Below are 9,857 nucleotides of genomic sequence, written 5' to 3' on the forward strand. Positions count from 1 at the left end.
AGAGCAGGCCGCGGCGGGCTGTGAGCCTTCCGACCGCGCCTCCGGGCGGTTTTGCGGTCGGGCGGCATTCGGGGCGCCCATGGGGAGGCCCCCGCTGCCGCCGATGGCGGAAGTGCCTCGCGAGGGAGCTGCGATGCGAAGGAGCAGGGGGTGGTGGCAGCGGTAGCAGGGGGCGAGGCGGCTGTCTGCTATGGCGGGCCGCGGCCCCGGCTCCTCGGAGCACCTGGAGCGGCTGCACGAAATCTTCCGGGGGTTGCATGGAGATCTGCGGGGCGTCCCCGAGCGGCTGCGGGGCAGCGCGGCCGGTGAGGCAGGGGGAGCAGGGGGACATGCGGCGGGCTGGGCTCTACCGGGTGCGGTGGCGCGGGGACCGGCCCGGCCTCTGCCTCCCTCCCTGTCGCTGGGGTCCGGCCGCGACAGGGTCTGGGAGCGCTTCCCCTCTTTGCTCCCTGGCTGGCACTTCCCCGCGGGCTGCCCCACGGGTAGCTGGGGCTGGTGGCAAGGCCGGTGCAGGGGCGTTTGGGATGTTTCCCCATGGATAATCTCGGTTTTACAGCCGAGAGGGCAAAGTCCCTGTAAGAAATGTGGGAACGGGGGGGAGTTTGCCAAGGCAGTTGCAGGAATTCAGTGCGTCTTTGGATACCTCTTTGGCAAGGGCGAGTGGCTTTGCTGGGGCTGGGTTCCTTATGTGTTATTTTTCAGTAGATGGTAGATTCTCGTAGCTTTGCTCTTGAGTATTAGGCATGGTCATGCAAAGCCCCAAGTAGGAAAGTAGAGAGGCAGGTGTGCTGCTTTACTTCTCTGGAGATGCTCCTCTTATTTGGCAAATTTCAATGCTGGATGTTCAGCCTCAGCTCTGAGAAGGAGTTGTTATTTGATTGTCACTTCACGTTGATTCTAGGTGAGATGCCTAAATTGCAGTGCTTTGATTGGTTGCTGTTGGACTCTTTTTTAAGATCTCACCAGCAGAACTAAAAGCAGTTTTTATCGGCACAGCCAATTGTAGACTCAGTGGATAAGATTTGTATTTTAAATTGCCATTTTAAAAGTCTGGTTTGTGCACTACCTACTCACAGATTAGAAAACACTATCTGTCAAGCTACACAAAGTTATATTAGAAGCAAACCCTGATTTTACGGGTATTCTTTATACCATGCAGCAGGTAAAACAGTGACAGAACACTTATCTGTAGGACTTGGCATTGTGCTTCCAATTAAGTTCTTGATATTGGCAGTATTCTGAGAAATGGAAAGGGAAGTCATCTGACAAGGAGAATTTTACCAATGTCACCAGATCTACTTCCTTCATATGAGAAAAATGATACACTGTTATCATGAACCACTGTAGCTAAGCTTGGGGCTTGTACACTGTTATCATGAGCCACTGTAGCTAAGCTTGGGGCTTGTACCACAAGAATGAGTAGGGGCTCTCAGCCACCTTCTGAACCTTCTTGTCATTCTTCCATAACTGATCAATTTTATGTGTTTAGGTGTAAAATCATAGAAATGGCTTGTTCAGGGTATGCTGGCTTGTGGCAGATAACAACACAGGCTTCAAAAAGCTTAATGCTCCACTTCTTACCTGGCTTTCCAGTTAATAACAAGTTACATTCTGGATCACAGCCCACTTCATCAGCATGTCCGGAAAGCTTGGTACCAGAAAGATGTTCAAACCTGCAAAGTACAACTTTGAAAGCTTGCACAGGCAGTCAACAGGAATAAAAAGCATAAAAGAAGAAATACCCTTTCTTGTAGGTAATCCTTGTTTCCTTGCAGAGTGGAGAGTGGTCAGTTTCTTAGTGAAGGAAAATTTTGTCAGGTCTCCATGGAGCTGGAAAGTCTTGAGCAATGAATTCTGGGCTTAAATGAGGTAGTTACAGGCAGCAACTTTTGCAATACTTGTAGATATTTTAATGCTTTAATATTTTAATGCTTGTAGGTATTTAATCATGGCAGTCAGGTGAAGTTCCCGATGACTGGAAAAAGGGAAATATAACCTCCATTTTCAAGAAGGGGAAAATGGATGAACCAGGGAACTACAGACCAGTCAGTCTCACCTCTGTGCCTGGCAAAATCTTGGAGCAGATTCTCCTGGAAAGTCATGCTAAGGCACATGAAAAACAACAAGGTGCTTGGTGACAGCCAGCATGGCTTCACTAAGGGGAAATCCTGCCTGACCAATTTGGTGGCCTTCTGCGATGGGGCTACGGAACTGATGGACAGGGGTAGAGCAGTTGACGTCATCTACCTGGACTTGTGCAAAGTGTTCAACACTGTCCCACACGACATCCTGTCTCTAAATTGGAGAGACATCAATTTGATGGATGGACCACTCAGTGGATAAAGAACTGGCTGGATGGCCGCACACAAAGAGTTGTGGTCAATGGCTCAATGCCCAGTTGGAGACCAGTAACGAGTGGTGTCCCTCAGGGATCAGTGTTGGGACTGGTCTTTGTCAGTGACGTGGACAGTGGGATTGAGTGCGCCCTCAGCAAGTTTGCTGATGACACCAAGCTGTGTGGTTTGGTTGACACGCTGGAGGGAAGGGATGCCATCCAGAGGGACCTTGACATGCTTGTGAGGTGGGCTGATGCCAACCTTATGAAGTTTAACCATGCCAAGTACAAGGTCCTACACCTGGGTTGAGCATTCCCAGGCACAGCTACAGATTGGGCAAAGAAGAGATTCAGAGCATCCCTGCAGAGAGGGACTTGGGGGTGTTGGTCAGTGAGAAAATGAACATGAGCCGGCTTCAGTGTGCGCTTACAGCCCAGAAAGCCAACCATATCCTGGGCTGCATCAAAAGGAGCATGACCAGCAGGTCGAAGGAGGTGATCCTGCCCCTCTACTCTGCTCTTGTGAGACCTCACTTGGAGTATTGTGTGCAGTTCTGGTGTCCTCAACATAAAAAGGACATGGAACTGCTGGAACAAGTCCAGAGGAGGGCCATGAGGATGATGGGCGGGCTGGAGCACTTCCTGTATGAAGATAGGCTGAGGAAGCCCGGAGAAAAGGCTGCGTGGAGCTGTGTGGAGGCTGCTGGCCTTCCAGTATCTGAATGGGGCCTATAAGGATGCTGGGGAGGCCCTCTTCATTAGGGACTGTAGTGATAGGACAAGGGGTAATGGGTTAAAATTTAAACAGGGGAAGTTCAGGTTAGGTATAAGGAAGAAGTTCTTTACTGTGAGGATGGTGAGGCACTGTTATGAGTTGGCCAAGGAAGTTGTGAATGCTCCATCCCTGGCGGTGTTCAGGGCTGGGTTGGACAGAGCCTTAGGTGACATGTTTTAGTGTGAGGTGTCCCTGCCTATGGCAGGGGGATTGGACCTTGATGATCTTAAGGTCCTTTCCAACCCTAGCTATTCTATGATTCTAAGAGTCTATATTTTGTTTTCCTAACATGACAAGTAATTCCAAACTGACTTTTCAGACATGCTGTGACATTTTAACGTAATTGTTCTGGTCTTTAAATTTGTTTTTGGAAAAATCTGGTAATATTTTTGGAAAGTATTTCTAGGATAGTTCAAGATAAGTCAGGAATCTGTCTGGTGGAGGTGTTACACTAGCCTGATTTGCTTTGTTTGCTACATGTCCTTATGGGGAATATTCATTTTTCAAGTTACCTAGTCCTGAAAACTTCAGGAGGTAATGAAGGATACTTTGCATACTCTTTTAAGGTGATTCGCACTCTTCCAGACTTGAGAGGAGACAGAATCTGCTGTAGACCTTGAGACATCTTTGAGGGGCAGAGATTTGGAAATGCTCTTTTGCTCCATATAAACAAGATCAAAAAATCCTTGCTCTAGAAACATTCTTTTCTTTTTTTTTCTCTGCCCCGTTTGTAAGAAGGCGTTTCAAACAGGATCAGTTTCAAATATCATTTCCTCTAAGTTAATTCATTTAGCCATATTGTTCAGTTGTTTCTGTTTCTAATTGAATGGAAACAAATCAGTTAAATGTTGGTGAGCATGTGGGTAATGTTATTGTGGCTTAGGTACCTTTTCCTTTTACTGCATTAAAGAAGTTCTCTCGATGTACTTCGAGTCACAGTTTAATCCATATTGATATGAATTAAACTGCTCAATAGTTTCTGGCATTTCTGTTAGGCCAGACGCAGTGCAATGCTTTCAAGCCACGTTGCCTGATCTCATCGTATAGACAAAAATGTCTCAAGCCATTGCCATTTGGCTTTCGTCAACTACCGTTTCTTTGGCTGGTAGTGCACTGTGTTCTTAAGCCACCTGGGGGACACAGAGGAGGTAAAATGCTGCTTTTTCACTCTTGCCCCGGCTTTCAATTAGTTCGAGGCAGCAGTTTGGAGAGGGCGCTACTTAAATTGGGTTAGTGAAATTACCTGTGTGAAACAAAATAGTGACTTCTGAAGGCTTTTTCCTGCAGTTCAGGTCCATGATTTCACTTGCAACCCAGGTACAAAAGTAATTGTGTTCGCACAGATGTATATGGTGGCAAATCATGGGGGAAGTTGAGGAGAGTGTTTTTAGGAAGAGACTGAGATGTGAAACTGCATTTCCTGAGCCAGTTAGTGTGTGATATACCAACAGTCACAATGTAGCTTAGTCTGCAACAGTTCTTAATTCTGCCTTAACTTCCCAGTTCAAATTCTGGGGCTTCTTAAGAATTTGAACTGAATAGGAAAGCTACAGCATGTCATGGATGAGAGAGGAGCTGGGTAAAAATGTTTTTGATCACGTCAAGTTCTTTTGCTGTTCTCCGTTGGGAGGTCAGTGGTTTAAGAACTGTTTTGTTTTTTTCTTTTTGCAGAGGCCATATTTACAAAAGGGTATTGTCAAGTTGGGTTTTTACTGCAACAATGTTTTCATGTTTTTCAACCTGAAATTCTGCCAGTGGAGATTGGAGGGTAATAGCTCAAGAAAATATTTCAGGTTTGAAAAATGACTTCTTTTGTGTACCAGAGATAGTGGCCAGTGTTTGGAAGAGAGTTTTCTGCTTTTTCTCCTCAATCCCTGCTGGGAAGTTATCATAAGAACAGGCTGTTCCTGATTGAGGTAAATTTTGACCTGAGATCTCTGTAGTCAGCCGTCTATGGCAGCTTCCTTGTCTGCAGTGGGTTGAGTTGGAGCTCTGTTATCATTTCCCTGACATGTTACCTTTTCCTTCACAGAGGAGAAGAAAAAACTGGTTCGAGAGTTTGATGAGAAACAGCGTGAAGCAAATGAAACGGTAAACACCAGTTGAGGCTCCTGCCCTTCCTGCCCTTCCTGACCACGTGAAGTGTTGCCGCCTTACAAAGGACACTACTTCCCGATTTTACTTTCTTTATGGATCCTATTATGACAGGCGGATGTTGTATTTTTTTAATGCTTGATTTATTGATCGTACAGGTGTGTCTGTGTTTGTCAAGGCAGTTGTATCTATCAATATACAGATATAGGCAAATATTCTTACATGCCTTTCTTTCAGTGCTCGGTTTGGATATCACCTTCCCTTTGTTGAACAAAGGAGAGTGACAGAGGTGGAATTAAAATTGGTAGAGATTGGAAGGGGGCATGTAGAGAATCTACTGCCTTTTTTTTTTTTCCCCTTCTGTCTTTCTTCATGTTGGTATAAACCCATTTGATCTCTCTGTAAGAGTCTGACAGTTAATATCAGGGACCTTGAATATTTAAAATCTCTATAATATTGACTTTCTGGGCCACAAGAGACATGGAACAGCACCAAAAATCCCAACACGTGACTTGTCTTTTTAAGCAAGACATTGTGGTTTAAGCTTTGTTTTCATGTTAGTGTGTTTTTATGTTTTTGAGTCACAGCTGAATATGATGCTCTGTTGCTCTAACTTACTGGGTTTTGTTGACAGGTGTCTGTATAGGTGATGTGCAAGGTGCTGAGCTCATACTGTGTGAGGGCTGGTACTGGTGGGCAGCTTTAACCATTGTGACTTTGTGACTTAACTGTCACTAAAAGGTGATGTGAAAATTCACACATCCAGAATCCCAGGGTTTACAAATCCCAACTCCTATTGCCAGGTCGGAGGCTGAGTGTGAATTTAGTGCCATGCCTGCCTCTGCAATAATAGATCTCTACTGCATAGATACAGTGAGAAACTAATACCCATTCTATAGATGCATAAACTATATGAAAGTGAGAACTGAAAATTCTGAAGTTATAGAGTGACTTTTCTGGTAGAAATCATACATTTGAGCCAGGCAATTAACTTGTTATTTTTTTTTAGATTTGAAGCCTTGTGTATCAGAAAGTCCATGTGGGCTGAACAGTGCTGGGCAGAGACATTGGTGTACTTGATACTAGATGAGGGGTATATACAGGTTTGGGGTTAATCCCCCTTGTCTATTCACATAAAAACATGTGAATCCCTTCACCTGATGGTGAGTTTTGAGTATCGCTGCTGTGAAGACTAGATTTGGTGCTTTAAAAACTGAACACATTTTCTTCTGTTAAAGCTACGGGAAATGGAGGAAGAGCTGAAGTTTGCTCCTCTGCCATTCCGCAACCAAATGATGAGCAAAATCCGGGCGTACAGGAGAGACCTGTCCATGTTCCAGAGAGAGATGAGAAGCACAGATTTGGGACTGGGCCCTGGAAGTCAAGGCGATATGAGATACGGAATCTTCTCCACAGAAAATGAACAGAGTGTGAGAATGACATATAAATTTTACTTAACATTGCTGTGCTTGTAAAAAAACCCCCAAATTATTCCAGATACATCATTTAGAGTGTTTCTGCTTCAGTCTACTTAGTTTCTGTGCTTGTATAACTCCCTGCATAAATCTCTGCACATAACATGAATATCTCGGGGAGGAGAAAGGACACCTCAAAAGGAGAAATTTTCTGTTCTAAAACAAAGATAGGAGTAGAATCAAAATGGAGCTCCTTGAATGTCATGGAGTTAGTAACTTACATAATATTGTGTACTGAAATGCTTCATTTAATCATTCCCCTAGAATAGTGGGAAGTGATGCCATGGACTCAGAAGAAAGTTGAACTGATCTACTTTTAGTCTCCAAAACTAGCAGTGTGTGAATCATGCACTGTATGGGTTCTCTGATAGATTTCTCTTTTAAGCAATCTCAGTGTAAATAATTCCAAGAACATATAAGAAGTCATGCTCTAGCAGTTTTTTCCCTATGGATATGTTGCTACCGTGCAAGAAATAAACCAATTTATTTGTGTACCAGGTATGCTTAGATATGTCTGAGCTAGTGAGACTGAATTGACTTTTATCATCAGAGTGGTGTCACATGTGCAGCAGATTCATGAAGGTGGGCATCTTTTTTGCCTGCCTTACATAAAGAAGGCTTGAGGGAAGTTCTCTCCTTGGTACCTCATTCTGCAGTACCTTAGTTTTTGTTCCTCTTAAACCTGAGAGCAGAACGGTAGTTTAGACTTTCTGAAGCTTGAGAAAATGCTTTAATTTGATCTACCTTTTGGCCCCGAAGTCAGCAAACATTTCTTATGCTCTAGCTAAGGCTGCTGGCACGAGAAGAGGATCTTTGTTACTTAGCAGTCCATCTGTTAATACTGTTTGTTCCTAATCCTTTTGACTGTGAACTCTTAACGATCTCCTGGGCAACCAACTCAGTCAGTCACAAATAAAGCTGAATTTAGGTATGAATGGAAGGAAAGTTAACATCTGGAAAGCAAAGATACTATTTTCATGTAAATGTTTTTTGATGGAAAAGTAAATAGTTACAATGGCAATTTTTCAAGGTTTACCAGATTTACCATAATCTTACAACATGGACAAGAACTCTTTCAAAATCAACTGGGCTACTTAACATTAGAAGCATATACAGCTAACACAAATGGATGGCCTAAGCAGTCACTTCCTAACTTCTTAATATGTCAGAAGCCTATTGCCTCTGTCTTTGTGCTCAAGCTAAGCATATGTTGTTTTTCAGACTAATCTGCAGTCACAGAGAGTGCTGCTGCTCCAGGGAACGGACAGCCTGAACCGGGCCAGTCAGAGCATTGAGCGCTCACACCGAATTGCTGCTGAAACAGATCAGATTGGCACTGATATAATCGAAGAACTTGGGGAGCAGCGGGAGCAACTGGAACGCACCAGGAGCAGAGTAAGCAGAGAAACTGTGGGCTTTGTATCCAGTGTTAGTCTAGTGGGAACCATGTGTCGAAGACCTCCTTAGCAGTGGTAATCCAACTGTTGTTTCTACAGACCAAGTCTGGCTGCCACCTTTCTGTGCTGTGCTCATAAAAGAAAAATTATCACTGCAGAAGGGCCCAAAACACGATGGTGCCATAGTGTCGTGGTTTAAACCGATCCACATAGCTCGTCCACTCACCCCCCCTGGCCCCCGTCACTCCTTTCTGGGAGTGGGGAGGGTCGGGGTGGGGGGCGGTGAGTGGACGAGCTGTGTGGATCGGTTTAAACCACGACACATAGTAAAATCTTACCCGGAGACCTCCAGGGGCCATGCCTTATGAATCCAGACTCTCTGTGAGACAACAGCTTTTTTAGTTGTCTGTAACCTTACTTAGTTACGTGCTTCTTAACAGCTGACTGAGAAATACCTGACAGTTCATTTTTGAACATTACACAGGTGAAATGGATTATTTACTAGCAGTTCAGAGCTCATAGCTGCTAGGTCTTAGACAACGTGGTTCGTTCTTTGCTAGAAATTGAACAGTGTTTCAGAAGTTCCCAGATAGATACATACAGGGGAGAGCACCTCAGTATTGTTTTCTCCTGATGTCAACAACTAGAATAATGAAATGCAATCCAATGAAAACAGCTTTCCAGCCAACTTCCTGGTGTTTGTAGATGAACTTACTTAAAAGGGCAGAAAGGGACCCTAAATTGCATGTCTGTCTTTGTATGCATCAAACGGAAAGTACACATGAAAGTCTTTTATTTATTTCCTCCTGAGAAAGGAGACAATGCTTCCAGCTTGTATTGTGTAGAGAACAGTGTTGTCTGAATTTTGAGAATGTCTGGTTAGCTTTGGTCCAATTATTAATGGCAACATTTCAGCACCAGCTACTTCCAGTGCAGATTTACAGTTGCTGTGCACTTGTTTGACAGGTAACTTTTGTTTATTTTTAGTTGGTGAATACAAGTGAGAACTTGAGCAAGAGCCGCAAGATTCTACGTTCCATGTCCAGGAGGTGAGTTCTGTGGCTGACTTAGAGCAGCCCTTGGCTGTGGCATTGCTGCCTGCCACTTTCAGGCAGAAAACAGTCAGCTGGAACTGAGGGCAGGTTGTGGGGAGTGTGCAAACAGAATGTGTGCCCAGGAGCAGATGTTCATTTGTGTTGTTTTCTTCCTGTCAATTACATAAAGGAGTGCAAGTAGTGGAGTGCTACTGAATTTATGCTGCTTGTTTGGGATAATATGGGGTCTTTAAACCATACACATGATAAACTGCGGTGAGGCCATAAGCAAGTTACAGGGAATTGCTAATGGTAACTTTAGATCCTTATTACTCAGGTTAGAAAAAGCTGTGCCATAAATCACTGCAGCAGTAAGGGAGTGAATGATGACACAGGCAAATCTCTTTAGCCCATAGGAATGCCCTAGAGTAGCTCAACTGGCTCATGAGAAACTGAGCCTGACCATGTACTATTTTGATGACTAAAGCCTTGGCTGCTTAAGTGCATTTACAGTTTCTTAACTACATGGTTTAATTATCCTCATAAACCAGTTCTTGGACTGTATTTCCAGTAGATATTTCCAATCCATTGGAAATATCACCAAAAAATCCACTCTTTCCCTCAGACCCATTGCTAAAATAAGTTCTGACAACTGTATAATTTTCAATAGTAGAAGTACATTATTTTGAGATTTTATTACTTTACTTCAGCTACACAGTTCCAAGTAAAAGCACTACAATGTGGCTT

The 9,857-nt window shown here is 44.0% G+C and overlaps 1 protein-coding gene across 1 annotated transcript in view; it reads left to right on the top strand.

Annotated features, from left to right (window-relative positions):
- The window catches only part of VTI1B (vesicle transport through interaction with t-SNAREs 1B), a 14,191-nt gene continuing 4,334 nt past the window's right edge, over positions 1-9,857 (top strand). The window contains exons 1-5 of the mRNA XM_065686719.1: positions 1-305; positions 5,143-5,201; positions 6,443-6,634; positions 7,901-8,074; positions 9,064-9,125. Coding sequence (XP_065542791.1) covers positions 191-305; positions 5,143-5,201; positions 6,443-6,634; positions 7,901-8,074; positions 9,064-9,125 — 602 coding nt within the window. The 5' untranslated portion in view covers positions 1-190. The remainder of the gene's footprint in view (positions 306-5,142; positions 5,202-6,442; positions 6,635-7,900; positions 8,075-9,063; positions 9,126-9,857) is intronic.

This window comes from Lathamus discolor, chromosome 6 (genome assembly GCF_037157495.1).
Source record: "Lathamus discolor isolate bLatDis1 chromosome 6, bLatDis1.hap1, whole genome shotgun sequence".
Taxonomy (NCBI): Eukaryota; Metazoa; Chordata; class Aves; order Psittaciformes; family Psittacidae; genus Lathamus; species Lathamus discolor.